This window comes from Myotis daubentonii, chromosome 2 (genome assembly GCF_963259705.1).
Source record: "Myotis daubentonii chromosome 2, mMyoDau2.1, whole genome shotgun sequence".
Classification (NCBI taxonomy): domain Eukaryota; kingdom Metazoa; phylum Chordata; class Mammalia; order Chiroptera; family Vespertilionidae; genus Myotis; species Myotis daubentonii.
The window spans coordinates 50982471-51004156 of NC_081841.1; the positions used below are offsets into that span (position 1 = coordinate 50982471).

The 21686-nt window shown below is 44.8% G+C and overlaps 1 protein-coding gene across 1 annotated transcript in view; it reads right to left on the minus strand.

The window, feature by feature from the left end:
* FAM186A (family with sequence similarity 186 member A) overlaps positions 1 to 21686 on the minus strand; it is a 78234-nt gene that overhangs the window by 11301 nt on the left and 45247 nt on the right. The window contains exons 4-7 of the mRNA XM_059681143.1: positions 3732 to 8416; positions 3004 to 3083; positions 2443 to 2775; positions 1372 to 2334 (exon numbers count right to left, since the gene is read on the minus strand). Of these exons, the coding sequence (XP_059537126.1) occupies positions 1372 to 2334; positions 2443 to 2775; positions 3004 to 3083; positions 3732 to 8416 (6061 nt within the window). The remainder of the gene's footprint in view (positions 1 to 1371; positions 2335 to 2442; positions 2776 to 3003; positions 3084 to 3731; positions 8417 to 21686) is intronic.

A 21686-nucleotide genomic window follows, 5' to 3' on the forward strand; every position in this document is an offset into this window, starting at 1 on the left:
AAAAAACTAGGAATATTCAGTTTGGAAAGAACAAACTAAAGACAAATATAGATTAAACCATTTTCCAACAAATCTCAATTTAAGCTTTGAAATTAAAAGTTCTGATTATATCTTGAATAAGTCTTTCTTTTGCGCCTTGTTATTTCAATCCTTAGTTATCAAATGAATTCTGTCCTCAAAAATGTAAATTTGTTGAGAACAGGGTACTTCGTTTTATTCACTGCTATATCCCTAGCAACTAAAACAATGCTTGGCACATTGGAGGCATTCAGTAAACATGTGGTGAATAAATAACATAGTTCTTCCTATATTTAATGATAACCTCTTCTATTATAGGTTTTAGTTTAGCTTCTTGTAATTTAAGGTTAAAAAGTTTCCCCCAAATAATAGGTTCGTAACCTCAAAACACAAATGCTAAGGATGGCAGGTCAGTTGACAAAGACTCAACATCATGAGAATAAAACTGCAATAAATAACATGGAATAGAAGTGACTCATCTATATGTAATCAGTAAAAAATAATAAAAAGTCCAGATATGTACCTAATTGATACAAAAATTTATAATTAAGATACGTTTAAATAAGTAGGGGGAACTGGGTAGCCATGTGTGTGTCGGGGGGGGGGTTGCGGGGGGTGGGGGAGGAACCAGATCCATTTCCCTGACCTATTTCTGATAGTTGCAATTTTTTCTTTAATAAATTTTATTAAATTTTTTTTTTTTTTTTTTTTTTTTTTTTTTTTTTTTTACAGAGAGGAAGGGAGAGGGATAGAGAGTTAGAAACATCGATGGGAGAGAAACATCGATCAGCTGCCTCCTGCACATCTCCTATTGGGATTGTGCCCACAACCAAGATACATGCCCTTGACCGGAATCGAACCTGGGACCTTTCAGTCTGCAGGCCGACGCTCTATCCACCGAGCCAAACCGGTTAGAGCTATTTGCAATTTTTAAAAATCAGGATGAGGATCTGTTTCTTTCAGGTCACTCCAGCAGTCAAGTTGCCATGGCAACACCTTGTACATAATCTGCCATCTCCCATTTTAGGAATCATACATCTTCTGGTGAGCCCAAGAGGATGTAAAAAATTCAGAATAACTGGAAACATCTCTAAACTTTTGAAGTAGATATTATGGGGATCAGTCATTATCCACAAAATTTACCTTGGCATATGAAATAGATCATATTATATGATATTTTCTAAAAAATATCTCCTTTTGCTATCTTAAATAGGCTTCCATCCCATAGACCTACCATAAGAGAATCTTTTAGAACAACTGACCTGGTAAATATGAATATACTTATAGGGCAACGTGGGAGCATATTTGAAATCAGAACTAAACCAGAAATCAACATGTAATAGTTACATCTACCTTGCACGCTGGATCAGCCTATAGGCAATGTACTTGCGGAATAGGTATCCCAGTCGAACTGTGTCTGTATGAAGTGTCTCAATTATGAGATTTCTAGCTGTTGTATGTAGCTCTGAAGGGTGTCCAGAAGTTTCTGTGGTCTGATTTAAGAGTATCAGGTTCTTCCTTTGAGCCTTCACATCAACAAAATACCTCTGCTCTTTGAGCTCTTGGAAAGAGGAAGGGGGTATCATCATCTTGAGTTTCTTGGTACCTGAAACTGAAGTCAGTACGCAGGGCTTACTTATAGGGGGAAATCGGGATTTCCAGTCCCATTCGGAAGGTGAAATCTGTGATCTTTTGGGTAGTTGAGTAGTAAGAGGAGGCAGTGATGTTATAGGCTTCATGAGAGTGGGCAGGTCCCCCTCATCAATGTAAGGAGTTTGTGATACTGGTGTCCTATACTTGGTGAGATAGGGCTGAAATGTCCTAAGTTGTTCCATAGTAAAAGAATCTCGGAGTTCCTGGATTTCTTCAGAAGTGTCAGAGACCTCTGATATTTGGAACTTCTTAGCGGTGAAAGGGGCTTGTGGTACCTTGAAACTTGGAGCACCGGGATGGACCAATGCTGATTTAGATTTCAGAGACAAATCTTTTGGGGGCTTTGCAGGGGTTGAGGGGGCCCGTGGTGGTGGAGGATGCCCAGGGGTGGGAGAGATCCGTAGTGGGAAAGCTTGCCCAGGAAAGGTCTGTGGTGCCGGAAGCTCCCCAAGGGTAGAAGGGGCTTGTAGATAGGGAGATTGCTCACAGGTGGCAGGGAGCTGAAATGCCTGGGGCTGCTCAGAGAAGGTGGAGAGTCCAGATTCCATGAGCTCCCCAGGGACAGAAGGGGCCCCAGGAATCAAAGGCTTCCCAGGAAAGAGAGGAGCCCAGAGACTGGGAATCTGTGAAGAGGCAGGTGGAATTCCAGATATAAGAGGTTGCCTGGAGGCAAGAGGAAGCTTTGATATCAGGGGTGACTGGGGAGTCAGAGAGTCCCTAGGTATGAGGATCTGCCTAGGGCTAAGAGGGGAATCCAGTGTAAGGGGCTGCCCTAGAGTGGGAGGGGTCCCAGATACTGAAAGCTTCCCAGGGGTGGGAGGGACCTCTGGTGCTAGGAACTTCACAGGGGTGAATTGACCCTTAGAAACCAGTGTCTGTTTAGAGGAAGGAAGCTCCCTAGGGAAGCTCCCCTTTCCTCGAGATTTCCCAGAGACAAATGGGGCTTGGGTAAAAGGAAGCCCTGATGTCTGCAAAGAAGTAGAAGAGACCTTAAATCCAGGGGTCTTCTCATCAATAAGAGCAGATGGTACCAGGGGCCATCTAGTTCTTGATGTAGTGGATTGCCCAGAAAGGAGAGAAGTCTTTGATTCTTGAAATGGTTTCAGAGTGGAAGGGGCCAATCTGGTGGACAGCTTAGGCATGTGAGGAGCACTTGGTTTGATGGATTTATCAGGAATGGAAAAGATCCCAACTTCCTGGGTATGTCCTGAAGAAGGACCAGCCCAGATTTGTGAAAACTGCTCATTAATGGGAGGAGCTCTTGGTTCTAGGCTCTGCTTAGACAGGTGAGTAATACCCATGGGCTGGGCCTGTCCTGGGGTGAAGGGAGCTCCCGAAGGTTGAACTTGCTCATGGGTAAGGGGAGGTCCTAAGACGTGGGCTTTATCTGAGGTGAGAGGGGCCCCCAAAGACTGTTCATGCCTACGAGTGATAATTGATAACCAGGCATTTGGGATTCGCAATGCCTGGGCCTGATTCAGAGTTAAAGGAGTGCCAAATGACTGAGCCTGTTCAACCCCCAATGCTTTGCCCTGCTTAAGAAAAAGAGTGTGTGATATTTCCTGAGCCATTTCTGGAGTGGTAGCGACCCCCAATTTCCAGGCCTGTTCTGCAGTGAGAGGGGTCTCTAATGCCTGAGCCTGGTCAAGGGTAAGTGGGACCCCCAATACTTGTTTCTGCTCAGGGGTGAGGGTAATACCCACTGCCGGGGCTTGTTCATTGGTATGTGTGATACCCCAAATCTGCGCGTTCTCTGGAGTAAGAGTGAACATCAGTGCCCGTGCCTGTGCCTGTGCCTCTGCCTGCTGTGGTGTGATAGTGACTCCCAATGCCTCATCCTGGCCTTGAGTGATAGGGACACCAAGTATCTGGGCCTGTTGAGTAGTCACAGGGATCTGCATTGCCTGGCTCTGCTCAGGGGTAAGAGTCATGTCATGTGCCTGGGCAGGTGCCTTTAGAGTCTGGTCATGGATAGGAGTAATATAGTCCCTCAATGTCCCTTCTTGCTGGAGAATGACAGGAGCTCTCAATGCTTGGACTTGCTCATGTGTGAGTGTGACTCCCAAACCCTGGGATTTTTCAAGAGTGAGGGTAACCATCAGTGCCTTGAACTGCTCATGGGTAAGAGTGATGCCCTGTGCCTGGACCTGCTGAGGGGTGAGAGTGATACCCAGTGCCTGGGCCTGCTGAGGGGTGAGAGTGATGCCCTGCTCCAGGGCCGGCTGAGGGGTGAGAGTGATGTCCGGTGCCAGGACTTGACCAGGGGAGAGAGTGATGCCCTGTGCCTGGACCTGCTGAGGGGAGAGAGTAATGCCCTGTGCCTGGACCTGCTGAGGGGTGAGAGTGATGCCCAGTGCCTGGGCCTGCTGAGGGGTGAGAGTGATGCCCTGCTCCAGGGCCTGCTGAGGGGTGAGAGTGATGCCCTGTGCTTGGGCCTGTTCAGGGGTGAGAGTGATGCCCTGTGCCTGGACCTGCTGAGGGGTGAGAGTGATGCCCTGTGCCAGGACCTGCTGAGGGGTGAGAGTGATGCCCTGTGCCAGGACCTGCTGAGGGGTGAGAGTGATGCCCTGTGCTTGGGCCTGTTCAGGGGTGAGAGTGATGCCCTGTGCCTGCACCTGCTGAGGGGTGAGAGTGGTGTCCGGTGCCAGGACTTGACTAGGGGAGAGAGTGATGCCCAGTGCCTGGACCTGCTGAGGGGTGAGAGTGATGCCCAGTGCCTGGGCCTGGTGAGGGGTGAGGGTGATGCCCAGTGCCTGGGCCTGCTGAGGGGTGAGAGTGATGTCCTGTGCCTGGACCTGCTGAGGGGTGAGAGTGATGCCCTGTGCCAGGGCCTGCTGAGGGGTGAGAGTGATGCCCTGTGCCAGGGCCTGCTGAGGGGTGAGAGTGATGCCCTGTGCCAGGGCTTGACTAGGGGTGAGAATGATGTCCTGCTCCAGGACCTGCTGAGGGGTGAGAGTGATGCCCAGTGCCTGGGCCTGCTGAGGGGTGAGAGTGATGTCCTGTGCCTGGACCTGCTGAGGGGTGAGAGTGATGCCCTGTGCCAGGGCTTGACTAGGGGTGAGAATGATGTCCTGCTCCAGGACCTGCTGAGGGGTGAGAGTGATGTCCGGTGCCAGGGCTTGACTAGGGGTGAGAGTGATTCCCTGTGCCAGGGCTTGTCTAGGGGTGAGAGTAATGCCCTGTGCCTGGACCTGCTGAGGGGTGAGAGTGATGCCCTGTGCCAGGGCCTGCTGAGGGGTGAGAGTGATGCCCTGTGCCAGGGCTTGACTAGGGGTGAGAATGATGTCCTGCTCCAGGACCTGCTGAGGGGTGAGAGTGATGTCCGGTGCCAGGGCTTGACTAGGGGAGAGAGTGATTCCCTGTGCCAGGGCTTGTCTAGGGGTGAGAGTAATGCCCTGTGCCTGGACCTGCTGAGGGGTGAGAGTGATGCCCAGTGCCTGGGCCTGGTGAGGGGTGAGAGTGATGCCCAGTGCCTGGACCTGCTGAGGGGTGAGAGTGATGTCCTGTGCCAGGGCCTGCTGAGGGGTGAGTGTGATGTCCTGTGCCTGGACCTGCTGAGGGGTGAGAGTAATGCCCTGTGCCAGGGCCTGCTGAGGGGTGAGAGTGATGTCCTGTGCCAGGGCCTGCTGAGGGGTGAGAGTGATGCCCTGTGCCAGGGCTTGACTAGGGGTGAGAGTGATGCCCTGTACCAGGGCCTGCTGAGAGGTGAGAGTGATGTCCTGTGCCAGGGCCTGCTGAGAGGTGAGAGTGATGTCCGGTGCCAGGGCTTGACTAGGGGTGAGAGTGATTCCCTGTGCCAGGGCTTGACTAGGGGTGAGAGTGATTCCCTGTGCCAGGGCTTGACTAGGGGTGAGAGTGATTCCCTGTGCCAGGGCTTGACTAGGGGTGAGTGTGATTCCCTGTGCCAGGGCTTGACTAGGGGTGAGAGTGATTCCCTGTGCCAGGGCTTGACTAGGGGTGAGAGTGATTCCCTGTGCCAGGGCTTGACTAGGGGTGAGAGTGATTCCCTGTGCCAGGGCTTGACTAGGGGTGAGAGTGATTCCCTGCTCCTGGGCCTGCTGAGGGGTGAGTGTGATGCCCAGTGCCTGCGCCTGCTCAGGAGAGAGAGTGATGCCCTGGTCCTGGTCCTCCTCATGAATGACAGTAATGGACTTTGTAGGAAACTGTCCTGGAATAGAAAAGGGCCCAGGTGAGGAAAGCTGTGTCGAGGTGGGAGGAATGACTAGTTCGGAGTGCTTTTCATCAGCAAGATTCACATGGAACTCTTTTTTTGTGCGTAAGAGTAATGCACGTTTCCATGTGTTCTTCCACCTGGGAGTCAATCTTATTGAACTGTAACTTAACACAGTTTCTAGTTCTTCAGGTATTTCCTCCTTAATCTTCAACTGCTCCTTTGCTTTCTTCTGCCACTGACTTTCATCGTCCCTTCCCTTTCTCTTTGGCTTCTGCTTCTCTTCCTCTTCCTTCCAGCTACTTTCCAGTTCCATATGTTTCACTTCCTTCTGAAGCTGCTCCATCTGCTGTCCCTTTTCCTTCTCCAAGGACACTCCTTGCTCTTTCATTTTTTGCCTCCATGCTTCCAAGTGCTGCTGCTTTTGCTTCTGCTCTTCTTCCTCTTCCATTCCCTTTTGCTTCTCATCTTGCTCAGTCTGCGTTTGCATCCTCTGTTTTTGATGTTGCTCCCACACTTCTTCCTGCCACTGATCCTGCTTCTGTTCCTCTTGCTCTCCCTCCTTCATCTGGAGCTTTTGCAAATCCTTATGTATCCTCTGATAGCTCATCTTCCAGAGATTCCTTTTTTCTTGCAACTGGTGTTTAAGATTCATGTTAAAACTTTCTCCTTGAACCTCTAGCAAATATTCCTCCTGCCTCTGTTTTTCCTCCTCCTCATGGTCTGCTAGTGAGACGACTGGAGCATCTATTTCAGTCAAGATCTCTTGTGTTAAATTTTGTACTACTGGGTCCATGCTCTCAGATGAGAGTAAGGAGCTAATTTCAGACGTTGGACTAACTGGCTCCTGTAAATGTAGTCCTGGCATAAATGAGACTCTTGTTTGTTTCATTTGTTTCTCTCTAATTTGTCCTGCTTTTTTAATGTCTTTGTATTTTCTCAAGATTTTTGCCACAGCTCTAGCCACATTTTGGAAATATTCTTCCATTTTTGCCTTTATGATTCCTAATTTTTCAACTTCTGCTTTTTTTAATAATAACTCTTCTTCCAGCATAGTCTTTTTATCCAAAGGATTTTCTGTGTTATCAATTTTCTCTTTTAAGAAAGACATTATGGCGTTGTGAAATTCATCTAGATTAGCCTGTTCACTTTTGCCCTCTGGACTTCCTAGAACTGTAGTAGATTCTGAAGTCTCTTTAGTTGTCTTAGATTGTGATTCAACAAGTTCTTGAGACTTGCCCTTCTTGGTAAAGACTGACGTGTCCTCCTCTTCAGTTTTTCCTTCTTTGCTTGTGGTAATTTCTGAAGAGATTTGATGTTCCTTTCCTTTTATTTTTACTTTCTCAGAGGATTTATCAGGTTGGATTGACCCAAATGGCACTGCTTGGAAACTCATAACACTTTTACTCTCTTTGGCCATTAACTCAGTGGTGGATTTCTTTTTGTGGTCTGAAATAATTTGGCATTTCTCAAGTATATATGCAATTTTGTACTTCCTGAGTCGTTCCCACTTACTACTTGTTCCACTTTTGCCACCTTGGCTCTTTGTGTCAGTAGAAGGGAAATTAGAAAGAACATGTTGACTTTTTGATTCAATGAATGACTTTGATTTGGCTATAGAAAGGGGCTGTATTTCTTGACTCGTCTTTCGCTGTGCTATAGAAAGGGGTTGTATTTCTTGACTCGTCTTTCGCTGTGCTTGTAGATCTAAGTCATAGTCCACTTTGGTCTTCGAGACTATTTGTTTACTTGTCTGATTACTCAGATTTGATCTAGAGGTCTCAAACTCATATGGGGCTTTTGTGATCTTCCTTTTCTGTGATTGATACTCATCAGTCCAACCTTTCTGATAGATGTCACCTTTCTTCAGTGATATCTTATCTTCAGTGATATCTTTGGAAGGTATTTTTGGGGGTTTTTCAAGTAAAGGGAATTGCTGTTCAATTAAATCTGGAGTCATTTCAACTTCGGCTGTATGTGAACTTGCTGAGTCCCATTTTAACACTGAGCCTTGGGTCTCCTTTCTTTGGGCCCCATCCATTCTATTTTCAAATTCTTTCATCAAAATATTGTCCATACTCACTGCTTCATCAGTCATGCTAAAGCCCATGGATGATTTTGGAGAAAACTCATATAACACCTTCAAGGTTGATGTGGGCGATGCTTTGAATTTAATAAACTGCTCACATTTTTCTTCTGCTTCTTGAAGTTTCCGCTGAAGCCTTTCATTTTCTTCACTGAGCTCTTGTATTATCTGCAGGGAGAGCTCTTTTTCACTTTCCTCACTTATACATATCCCAGGATGGAGGTTAATAATTTTTGCTTCATTATTTAGTGAACTCAATGCTTTAGAAAGGTTTTCTATTGTCGATGCTATATAGGTAATAGCATTATTTTCCAATTTATTGAACATTGTAGTATCTATGAGTTCCCGTAGCATGGCTTGAATTTCTGAAACCTTTGTATTTGTTGCAAATTCATCACCAATCATCTGATTTGGTGTTAAAGCATGGACTGTTGCAGGTCGCTTTATAACTCTTTCTTTCCAAGATTTCCATAGAGCTTTTCTAGATGCTAGAAGAAGAAAAACCATAAAACACAAATGATGAGATTGTATTTCTTCTTTTGTGTGTGTCCTATCTATGCTTAAACCCAAGGAAGTTAGAATAAATTAATAGATAGCTGAAGAAGACAACTATGATGATAATTGCTCATCAAATACAGCATATCAATAAAGATATGGAAATTAGAACAACCAAGTGGAAAAAAATAGAGCTGAATAGTATAATAACTAAAATGAAAAGTTAGCCAAGAGGGCTCAAAGTAGATTTGAACTAACAGAAAAAAACCAGAAAGCTTGATGCTAGATTAGTAAAAGTTGTCTAATCTGAGAACATGGAGAAGAAAGAAGAAAGAAAACTGAACAAAGCCTCAGAGACATGTGACACACCATTAAGCATACTGATGTACAAATAATAGAAGGCCCAGAACAAGACGGGGGAGGTACATTAAAAGTATTTGAAGAAGTGCCCTGGCCAGTGTGGCTCAGTTGATTGATCATTGAGTATTATCCCATGCACTGAGAGGTTACTGGTTGGATTCCTGGTCAGGGCACATGCCCAGGTTTTGGGCTCAATACTGAGTAGGGGATATTCAGGAAGCAGCTGATATGTTTCTCTCTCATCAATGTTTTTCTCTATCCCTCTCCCTTCCTCTTTCTCAATAAAAACATATTTTTAGAAAAGTATTTGTATAAGCATAACCAATGGACACAGACACCAGGGGTGTGAGGGCATGAGTGGGGGGATAAGGACACATATGTAATACCTTAATAAATAAAGAAAAATAAATTTTAAAAAGGTATTTAAAGAAGTAATGGCCAAATCATTCAACTATATATACATATACATATATACATATATATAATGGCCAAATCATCCAAATATATATCTAGAGATATTAGAGATCTAGTTTCAGAGGGAAAGTTTCTCTTTTTAATATGTTTCTATTGATTTCAGGGAGAGGAAAAGAGAGGGAGAGAGGTTGAGAACATCAATGATGACAGAAAATCATTGTTTGGCTGCCTCCTGCCCACCCCTCACTGGGGATCGAACCCACAACTCGTGCATTTGCCCTCAGTGGTAATTGAACTGTGACCTCTTGATTCATGGATTGACACTCAACCACTGAGCCATACCAGCTGGGCAAATTATCCAAAATTTTATGGAAAACATTAATTTACACATTCAAAAAACTCAGCAAATTTTAAGTAGACAAACACAAAACAATCCATACCTAGATACATCATAGTCAAACCATTGAAAGCCATACAAAGAGAGAATCTTTAAAGAAAAAAGAGGTGGTAAAAAAAAAAATCTATACTAATAAAAGGGTAATATGCTAATTAGACCGGATAGACCGGACATCTTCCAGACGTCATTCCGGACATCCTTCTTGGCAAAGTCAGGGCCCAGGTGAAGCCACCCGGGGTCCCTGGTGCCTGTGGCCAGGCCAGGGGGAAGGAAGCCCGGGTCCCGGGTGCCTGTGGCCAGCTGGAGGGAGGGAAGCCCAGGTCCTGGTTGCGGGGGCCAAGGCAGAGGTGGTTAGGGGCAATCAGGCAGGCAGGCAAGCAGTTAGGGGCAATCAGGCAGGCAGGCAAGTGGTTAGGGGCAACCAGACAGGCAGGCAGAGAGGTTAGGGGTAATCAGGCAGACAGAGGCAGTTAGGAGCAATCAGGCAGGCAGGTGAGTGGTTAGGGGCAACCAGACAGGCAGGCAGAGAGGTTAGGGGTAATCAGGCAGGCAGAGGCAGTTAGGAGCAATCAGGCAGGCAGGTGAGTGGTTAGGGGCAATCAGGCAGATAGGCAGGCGAGCGGTTAGGAGCCAGCAGTCCTGGATAGTAAGAGGGTGCAGGCTGGGCTGCGGGAGCCCCCCACACCCATGCACAAATTTCATGCACTGGGTCTCCAGTAAATAGATAAAATGGTAAAAATGGTGGTGATGAAAAAAATTAAAATAAACAAGCTAAAATAAAGGCACAAAATATAGAAAAATGACTCATCACAATCAAAAGAGACTAATCAAATACAGGAGAACTACAGCTCACTCTATATCAGAAAAAATGGAGGCCAGAAGGCAGTGGGATGGTATATTTAAAGTACTGAAAGAAGGAGGAACCAAGATGGTGGCATAGGTAAACACCTGAACTTGCTGCCTCACACAACCACATCAAAACTACAACTAAAAGACAAAACAGATATCATCCAGAACCACAGGAAAGCTGGCTGAGTGGAAGTCCGACGACTAGAGGGAAAAAGAAAAGCGCATCTAGATTGGTAGGAGGTGCAGAGGTGTGGAGGAGTGGAGGTATGGAGGCACGCAAAATGGGCTGGCAACTGGCTATGCTGTTGTCTTTTTCAACTGGGAGGGAAATACAAACTCCCAACTGCTCTAAACTCCAGTTCTGGGTGAGACTCTGGAGACCCAGACTCATACAGGGAGAAACTGGACTGTCTGGCATTGGGCCGGAACACTAGGGCAGCTTTCTCGTAGAGGTGCTTGCAGTGATCATTGTTCCTGCACAGGGCTGCGGGACACAGAGACCCAGGGACCTAACAGGGCAGGGCCAATGAGCAACCATTGGTGTTTGCACCGCCCATGATTCCCTGAGGCCCCGCCCCACCCAATTTACAACCCCACCCAAGCTGTACACAGAGGCTTTTGCATATAAATGGCCTGGCCTTTTGCAATCTGAAACCTAACAAACTGCAGCTGGGTCAAAGAACCCCAGAGCTTCCAAAAGAAGGCCTAAGGCTCATCAGCAGCCTGCATTGCTTCACAGCTGCACCTCATCTGTGCACCTCCAAACCCCAAACAAAGAGGAGGAATCTGAAGATCTCTCTGTAGCTCCTGCTGGGTGGCCTCAGGCAGTGGTTGACTTTGCACCTCCTTGGAGATCCAAGACCCAGTGTGCCCAGTGGTCAGAGTGAGACCACACCAGATTATAACTCTTCAGATCCATAAGAGACACACTCAAGGGGCAGACTCAGTGAGCACCAGAGCCCCACTGAAACAAGTCCTGCCCCAAAAAGGTGTTTCCAGCACAGCAGTTCTCCCATTGTAGACACAACTGGTCCTGATAGCCAATTGGTCTGGAGGCAATTCCTCCCAATGATACCAAGAGCAATCAAGGCTTAACTACAACAAGACTATGCACACAGCCCACAAAGGGGTGCACCAAGAGTGTCCACCTCCGGTGACTAGGAAGGCTGAGACACTGGGCCCTATAGGACACCTAGCACACAAAGCCACTCTATCAACACAGGGAAACAGCCAAAATGTGAAGACAAAGAAACAGGTGACAAATGAAAGAAATGGAGGAAAGCAAACTACTGGATTTAGAGTTCAAAATTATGGTTATAAGGTTACTCAAGAATCATCTAGAAACCTCCGAGAAATTTAGTGTGACCCTCAAGGATATAAAAAAGGACCAATTAGAAATTTAGCATAGATTGTCTGAAATAAAGAATAATATGCAGGAATCCAGCAGCAGACAAGAGGATTGCAAGAATCAAGTCAAAGATTTGAAATACGAAGAAGCAAAAAACACCCAACCAGAAAAGAAAAAGAATCCAAAAATATGAAGATAGTACAAGGAACCTCTGGGACAACTTCAAGCATACCAACATCCGAATTATGGGGGTGCCAGAAGATGAGAGAGAGCAAGATATTGAAAACCTATTTGAAGAAATAATGACAGAAAACTTCTCCTACCTGGTGAAAGAAATAGACTTACAAGTCCAGAAAGTGCAGAGAACCCCAAACAAAAGGAATCCAAAGAGGACCACACAAGACACATCATAATTAAAATGCCAAGAGCAAAAGACAAAGAGAGAATATTAGAAGCAGCAAGAGAAAAACAGTTAGTTACCTACAAGGGAATACCCATACGACTGTCAGCTGATTTCTCAACAGAAACTATGCAGGCCAGAAGGGAGTGGCAAGAAATATTCAAAGTGATGAATAGAAAGAACCTACAACCAAGATTACTCTACCCAGCAAAGCTATCATTTAGAATTGAAGATCAGATAAAGAGCTTCACAGATAAGAAAAAGCTAAAGGAGTTCATTACCACCAAACCAGTATTATATGAAATGCTGAAAGGTATCCTTTAAGAAGAGGAAGAAGAAGAAAAAGGTAAAGATAAAAATTATGAACAACAAAGTGACAACAAATACATATCTATCAACAAGTGAATCTAAAAATCAAGTGAATAAAAAATATGATGAACAAAATAAACTGGTGAATAGAATATAATCGGGGGCATAGAAAGGGAGTGGACTGACAATTCTGGGGGGGGGGGAAGGAGGTGTGGGGGGTGCAGGAAGAGACTGGACAAAAATCGAACACCTATGGATGAGGACAATGGGGGCAGGGTAAGGACTTGGGGTGGGGTGAGAACTGGGTGGAGGGGAGCTATGGGGAGAAAAAAGAGGAACAACTGTAATAATCTGAACAATAAAGACTTATTTAAATAATTAAACAAACAAATAAATAAATAAAGTACTGAAAGAATCATACTGCTAAGCAAGAATTCTATACCCAGCAAAACTATTCAAAAGTGAAAGTAAGCCTGGCCAGCATGGCTCAGTGGTTGAGCACTGACCTATGAACCAGGAGGTCATGGTTCGATTCCCAGTCTGATTCCTGGCCAGGGCACATGCCCAGATTGCAGGCTCAATCCCCAGTGTGGGGTGTGCAGCAAGGCAGCCAGTCAATAATTCTTTTTCTTTTCTTTTTTAATTTTATTGTTTAAGGTATTACCAATAGTAGTACATATGTCTCTTCTTTTTTCCCCCACTGACCTCCTCCCGGCCGCCTCTATCCCCCAGCACTTGCCCTCGTTCCCTCACTCCCAGTGTCTAGCATCTGTTGGTCGTGCTTATATGCATGCATAAAAGTCCAATTATTCTTTTTCATCATTGATGTTTCTCTTTCTCTCTCTCTCTCCCTCTTTCTTCCTCTCTGAAATCAATAAAAATATATATTTTTAAAAAAGTAAAGGTAAGCCTGGCTGGTGTGGCTCAGTGGTTGAGCATCAACCTATGAACCAAGAGTCACTGGTTCAATTCCTGGTCAGGGCACATGCCTAGGTTTGAGCTCAATCCCCAGTAGGGGGTGTGCAAGAGGCAGCCAATCAATGTTTTTATCTCTCTATTGCTCTCCCTCTCTCTCTCTAAAAATCAAAACATTTTTTAAAATATATTTAATTATTTCAGAGAGAAATGGAGAGCGCGAGAGAGAAATAGAAACATCACTGATGAGAGAGAATCATTGATTGGCTGCCTCTTGCATGCCCCACACTAAGGATCAAGCCTGCAACGTGCGTATGTGCCCTAATCAGGAATAGAACAATGTCCTCCTGGTTCATATTTTGATGCTCAAGCAATGAGCCATGCCAGCCAGGCACTAAAAAATATTTTTAAAACATATTTTAAAAATGAAGGTAAGACATTCATTCTCCAGAATAACACTCTTCCCAAGGTAGCCTGCATTTACAACTTTTATAACCATTTTTATTGCATTTGTCTTTAAACACTTCTCTAAATGCATTACAGAATGTCTATAACATTGATTCCCTGAAATAACATTCTTTTCAAAGTAACACACATATATAACTCTTATAAAAAAATAAAGGTAAAAAATAAGATATACCTATGGCAAATAAGTATATGAAAAGATGTTCAATATTATTTGTCATTAGACAATTGTAAATTACAACAATGAGATAGTGTCATATACCTATTAAAATAGCACAACCCAAACTATTGATAATATAAAATATTGACAAGAATATAGGGCAAGCCGAAACCGGTTTGGCTCAGTGGATAGAGCGTCGGCCTACGGACTGAAGGGTCCCAGGTTCGATTCTGGTCAAGGGCATGTACCTTGGTTGCGGGCACATCCCCAGTAGGAGATGTGCAGGAGGCGGCTGATCGATGTTTCTCTCTCATCGATGTTTCTAACTCTCTATCTCTCTCCCTTCCTCTCTGTAAAAAATCAATAAAATATATTTTTTTTAAAAAAAGAATATAGGGCAATAGGAACTCTTGCTTGTTACTGGTGGGAATAAAAAATGGTATAATACTTGTAAAGACAATTTGGCAGTTTTTTTTATAAAGTTATTTACAAAGTAATGTGGTTTATATGATCCAGTAATGATGCTCCAGTAAATTTACCCAATAAATTTGAAAACTTATGAACACACACACAGACAAAATACTTGCATGAGAATGTTATAACAACTTTATTCATATATATAATTGATTTCAGAGAAGGAGAGAGAGAAATAAATATCAATGATGAGAGGGAATCATTGATCAGCTGCCTCCTGCATGCCCCACACTGAGGACTGAGCCTGCAATCAAGGCCATATACCCTGACTTGAACCAAGACCTCCTGGTTCATAAGTTCATGTTCAAACACTGACTGAGCCATGCAGGCCAGGCAACAACTTTATTCTTAAACACAAAAATCTAGAAGCAACCAATATGTCCTTCAATAGGTGGATAAACAAGCTGTGGTACATTTATACAATGGAACATTATTCAGCAATAAAAATAATGTTATTAAGCCACAAAAATATATGAGGAACTTTATTTTTTCTTATTTTATTTATTTTTTTATGGAGGAACTTTAAATGTGTGTTGCTTAGTGATAGAAACCAGTCTGAAAAAGCTACATATTGCATGATTCTAACCATATGACACTCTTGAAAAACATTTTTAAAAATTAGTGATTGCTGCCTGGCTGGTGTGGCTCAGTGGTTGAGCATTGACCTATGGACCAGGAGGTCACAGTTGATTCCCAGTCAGGGCATATGCCTGGGTTGTAGGCTCAATCCCCAGGGTGGGTGTGCAGGAGTCAGCCAATCAATGATTCTCTCTCATCATTGATTTTTTTCTTTCTCTCTCCCTCTTCCTTCCTCTCTGAAATCGATAAAAAACATCTTTAGAGAAACCAAGATGGCAGCATAGGTTAACACCGGAGATTGCTGCCTCGAACAACCAATTCAAGGGTACACCTAAAAGACGGAACGAACATCATCCAGAACCACAGGAAGGCTGGCTGAGTGGAAATTCTACAACTAGGAGGAAAGAGAATATCGTACCCAGACTCAGAGGAGGCGCAGTGCTGAAGTGAAATACTCAGGTGCAGAGTGCGCGCGCGGAGCGGGCTGGCGGTGGAGGGCGCGGTTGTTGTTTTCAATCGGGAGGGAGTTTCAGACTCTGAGCTCCAGATCCAGGCAAGTCTCTAGGGACCCAGACTCAAACGGGAGAAGCGGGACTGTCTGGCTTCGGTCAGAACTCAAAGGCAGCTTTCTCTCCGAGGTTTGCAGCGGTTGCTGGGACTGTGTGAGGCAGAGCACCTAGGGACGGAACTGAGAGCAGCCATAACTGCTCACTCCAGCCGCCCTGTTTGATCCAGTGCGACCCGCCCCGCCCAAGCCCTGCACAGAGCCGTTTGCCAGATAGCCTCAGGCAAAGGCTAGATTAGCACCTCCCCAGAGGACAGAAGTTTTCCCACTGCAGACACAGCTGACTCTCATAGCCAGTTGGCCTGGAGGTCAAATCCCCCCAGAATTAACTACAACAATCAAGGCTTAACTACAACAAGACTGCGCACAAAGACCACTAGGGGGTGCACCAAGAAAGCATTAAAAAAAAAGTGGAGACAAAGAAACAGGACAAAATTGTCAATGGAAGATATAGAGTTCAGAACCACACTTTTAAGGTCTCTCAAGAACTGTCTAGAAGCTGCTGATAAACTTAATGAGATCTATAAGAAATCTAATGAGACCCTCGATGTTATGATAAAGAACCAACTAGAAATTAAGCATACACTGACTGAAATAAAGAATACTATACAGACTCCCAACAGCAGACCAGAGGAGCGCAAGTATCAAGTCAAAGATTTGAAATGCGAAGAAGCAAAAAACACCCAACTGGAAAAGCAAAATGAAAAAAGAATCCAAAAATATGAAGATAGTGTAAGGAGCCTCTGGGACAGCTTCAAGCATACCAACATCAGAATTATAGGGGTGCCAGAAGATGAGAGAGACCAAGATATTGAAAACCTATTTGAAGAAATAATGACAGAAAACTTCCCCCACCTGGTGAAAGAAATAGACTTACAGGTCCAGGAAGCGCAGAGAACCCCAAACAAAAGGAATCCAAAGAGGACCACACCAAGACACATCATAATTAAAATGCCAAGAGCAAAAGACAAAGAGAAAATCCTAAAAGCAGCAAGAGAAAGAAACTGTTAACTACAAGGGAGTACCCATACGACTGTCAGCTGATTTCTCAACAGAAACTTTGCAGGCCAGAAGGGAATGGCAAGAAATATTCAAAGTGATGAATGCCAAGAACCAAGATTACTCTACCCAGCAAAGCTATCATTCAGAAATGAAGGTCAAATAAAGAGCTTCACAGATTAGGAAAAGCTAAAGGAGTTCATCACCACCAAACCAGTATTATATGAAATGCTGAAAGGTATCCTTTAAGAAGAGGAAGAAGAAGAAAAAGGTAAAGATACAAATTATGAACAACAAACATGCATTTATCAACAAGTGAATCTAAGAATCAAGTGAACAAATAATCTGGTGATCATAATAGAATCAGGGACATAGAAAGGGAATGGACTGACTATTCTTGGAGGGGGAAAGGGGTGTGGGAGATGCGGAAAGAGACTGGACAAAAATCGTGCACCTATGGATGAGGACAGTGGGTGGGGAATGAGGGCGGAGGGTGGGGCGGGAACTGAGAGGAGGGGAGTTATGGGGGAAAAAAGAAGAACAAATGTAATAATCTGAACAATAAAGATTTAATTTAAAAAAGAAAAGAAAAAAAATATCTTAAAAAAAAATCAGTCCTAACCGGTTTAGCTCAGTGGATAGAGCGTTGGTCTGCAGACGGAAGGGTCCCAGGTTCATTTCCAATCAAGGGCATGTACCTTGGTTGCGGGCACATCCCTAGCAGGGTGTGTGCAGGCGGCAGCTGATTGATGTTTCTCTTTCATCGATGTTTCTAACTCTCTATCCCTCTCCCTTCCTCTCTGTAAAAAATAAATAAAATATATATTTTTTAAAATCAGTGGTTGCTTCCCAGCTGGTGTGGTTCAGTGGATTGAGCATCAACCCATGCACTAAGAAGTCACCGATTCCCAGTCAGGGCACAAGCCTGGGTTGTGGGCTCAGTCTCCAGTAGCAGTATGTAGGATGCAGCTGATCGATGTTTCTCTCTCATCATCAATGTCTCTATCTCTCGCTCATTCTCCTTTCCTCTCTATCTAAAAACCAATAAAAACATTTTTTTAATAAAAACATGTTTTTTTTAAAAAAAAATCAGTGATTGCCAAGAGCTTGGGGAGAGAAGGGTAAGATGAATCGGTGAAACACAGATTTTTTTAGGATGAGGAAACTATCCTGAATGATGCTGTAATGATGGATACATGACAATATACATTTGTCAAACCCCATAGAACTCTAAATAATATATGCGAATCTTTTAAAATTACCATTTAAGAGATCATGAGGTCCCAGGAAGGAAAACAGACTGTGATAGGAAAATCTAACTGTATTAGAAATGTATGACACAACCTACTGAAAGGGGTGAGGGGAAAGGTGCTGACCTTAAGTAACTGGAAATGAACAGAGCCTGTAAGTATGAAGGCAAAAAGAACTGCACTTAAGTGCTGTACTCTAATTGGTAGGTTGTTTTCTGTGGGGGTAGGAGTCAATAATCTGATAGTGCTATGCCAATATACTGGAATTCAACAAGTAAATGGATGGCAGCTAATGGGAGCAGGTTTCTCCTTGTTTGAGTGGGGATTTACAGATAAGAAGGGGAGGGGGCCTATGTGATAATGGGTTGGAGTAAGAGACATCAATAAGAACTCACATTCAGCTTAATGTAATTACAGATGATTATATAGGTAAATATGTATAAATATGTGTATATTTGTGGCTTTGTATACACATGTGGATGTTTTTGTGTGTTTGTCAGATGAGAGGGCCAAACAGAAACGGCACCCCAGTAGCAATGAGCACATCTAGCAGCCACACCTTGGTTTTTGTTTGTTTGTTTTTTTAATATATTTTATTAATTTTTTTACAGAGAGGAAGGGAGAGGGATAGAGAGTCAGAAAAATCGATGAGAGAGAAACATCGATCAGCTGCCTCCTGCACACCTCCTACTGGGACGTGCCCGCAACCAAGGTACATGCCCTTGACTGGAATCGAACCTGGGACCTTTCAGTCCTCAGGCCGACGCTCTATCCACAGAGCCAAATCGGTTAGGGCCACACCTTGGGTTTTAATATAATTTTCTAATAAAAGGAACCAGAACTCTTGGAGAAATGGAAAATTTGAGGACTGAGGTAGGAAATATTCAAGATGAACCTGAGTTATCTTGTAGTGCCAGAAAATAAGAAAGTACTAAAAAAAAAGATAAAGGAAAAACTGTATTGATGTGGGTATGTCAAAGGGGTACAGGAACCAACTGAAAGGGGTCCCAGTGGCCAAAACTAGAATAACTTGAGCAAGAAAATAAGGTAGTGTTGGATTATAACCCAAAGTATAAAGTAAATGTGTGTGAGGTCATTTTTAAATGGTGGGTGTTCTTTTTTATTTTTTATGAAGAGGAAGAGAGGGAGAAAGAGAGAGAGAGAGAGAGAGAGAGAGAGGAGAGAAACATCACTTGCTGCCTCCTGCATGTACCCTGACTGGGGATCAAACCCCCAACCTGGGTATGTGCCCTGACCGGGAATTGAACTGGCAACCTTTCGGTGAATGGGACAATGCTCAACCAACTGACCCACACCAGAAAGGGCTTAATATAAATTAAAAATTGAAAAATTAATAAAGGGGGTCGAGGGGAAGCCGGGATGGTGGCATGGGTAGGCACCAGAGGTTGCTGCCTCGCACAACCACTTCAGGGATGCGACTGGAGGACAGAGCTATGGGGGCTGGCTGAGTGGAGGTTCTGCAGCTGGAGGGAGGGAGAGGAGCACTGGGACTCAGAGTAGGTGCGGAGGTGAAGCACCCAGAGGGCTGGCGACTGAGGACACGGTTGTCTTTTTCAATCAGGAGGGAGTTTCGGGCTCCCTGCTGCTCTGAACTCCAGTTCCGGGTGAGTCTCTGGGGACCCAGACTCATGCGTGGGGGAAGACTGGACTGCCTGGAGTCGGGCAGAACTCGGGGCAGCTTTCTCTCAGAGGTGCTTGTGGCGATTGCCAGGACACTGAGACATGGGGCCTCTTGGGGTGGGACTGCGAAGCAGCCATTGCTGCTTGCTCCACCCTGTTGATCCCCTGAGACCCCGCCCCACCCAGGCTGTGCACAAGGCTTTTGCGTGTGAGGGGCCTGGCCCTTTGCAACCTGGGGATTGCCTGACCGGCTGCAGCTGGGTTGGGGAGACCCAGAACTTCCAGGGGATGTTCTAGGGCCCTGCAGCAGGTTGCATTGCTTCACAGCTGGGCCTCATCTGGGCACCTCCAAACCCCAAAGAAGAGGAATCTCCATAGCTCCTGTGGGTAGCCTCAGGCAGAGGCTAAATTGGCACCTCCTTGGAGATCCGGGAGCCGGTGTGCCCAGTGGTCAGAGTGGGACCATCCAGATTACAACTCCTCAGATCCATAAGGGACACACTCAGGGGGAACACTCAGTGAGCACCAAGGCCCCACTGAGGCAAGTCTTGCCCCAGAAAAGTGTCTCCAGCTCAGAGGTTCTCCCACTGCGGACACGGCTGATTCTCAGAGCCAATTGGCCTGGAGGTCAATTCCTCCTAGTGATACCTACAACAATCAAGGCTTAACTACAAGACTGTGCACACAGCCCATGGAGGGGTGCACCAAGAGTGTCTACCTCAGGTAACTGGGGAGGCTGGGCCACTGGGTCCTATAGGACACCTAACACAGAAGGCCACTCTGTCAACATGGGGAAGCATAAAAAATGCGGAGAGAAAGAAACAGGTCACAGATGAGAGAGGTGGAGGAAAGCAAACGACTGGATATAGAATTCAAAACCACACTTTTAAGGTTTTTCAGAAATTTTCTAGAAACCACCGATAAATTTGGTGAGGTCCTCAAGAAATCTAGTGAGACCCTCAAGGTTATGAAAAAGGACCAACTAGAAATTAAGCATACACTGACTGAAATAAAGAATATTATACAGACTCCCAACAGCAGACTGGAGGATCGCAAGAATCAAGTCAACGATTTGAAATACAAAGAAGCAAAAATCACCCAACCAGAAAAACAAAGAGAAAAAAGAATCCAGGAATATGAAGATGTTGTGGGGAGCCTCTGGGACAGCTTCAAGCGTACCAACGTCCGAATTATGGGGGTGCCAGAAGAAGAGAGAGAGCAAGATATTGAAAACCTATTTGAAGAAACAATGACAGAAAACTTCTCCTACCTGGTGACAGAAATAGACTTACAAGTCCAGGAAGCGCAGAGAACCCCAAATAAGAGGAATCCAGAGAGGACCACACCAAGACACATCATAATTAAAATGCCAAGAGCAAAAGACAAAGAGAGAGTCTTAAAAGCAGCAAGAGAAAGACAGTCAGTTACCTACAAGGGAATACCCATAGGACTGTCAGCTGATTTCTCAACAGAAACTTTGCAGGCCAGAAGGGAGTGGCAAGAAGTGTTCAAGGTGATGAATAGCAAGAGCCTACAACCTAGATTACTTTGCCCAGCAAAGCTATCATTCAGAATTGAGGGTCAGATAAAGAGCTTCACAGATAAGAAGAGGCTGGGGGAGTTCGTCACCACCAAACCAGTATTGTATGAAATGCTGAAGGGTGTCCTTTAAGAAGAGGAAGAAGAAGAAAAAGGTAAAGATACAAATTATGAACAACAAATACACATCTATCAACAAGTGAATCTAAAAATCAAGTGAATAAATAATCTGATGAACAGAATAAACTGGTGAATATAATAGAATCAGGGGCATAGAAAGGGAGTGGACTGACTATTCTTGGGGGGAAAGGGGTGTGGGGGATGTGGGAAGAGACTGGACAAAAATCGTGCACCTATGGATGAGGACAGTGGGGGGGGGGCGGCGTGGGTGAGGGCGGAGGGTGGGGTGGGAACCAGGTGGAGGGGAGCTATGGGGGGAAAAAAGAGGAACAACTGTAATAATCTGAACAATAAAGATTTAATTAAAAAGAAAAAAGAAAGAATATGATTGCTTTTTACCTGGGATGGTGTGGTCCAAGTCTCCCAGGTGGACCGAATTCCCACTAATTACCACCACCTGATGCTTCGCCAGCTCCCCT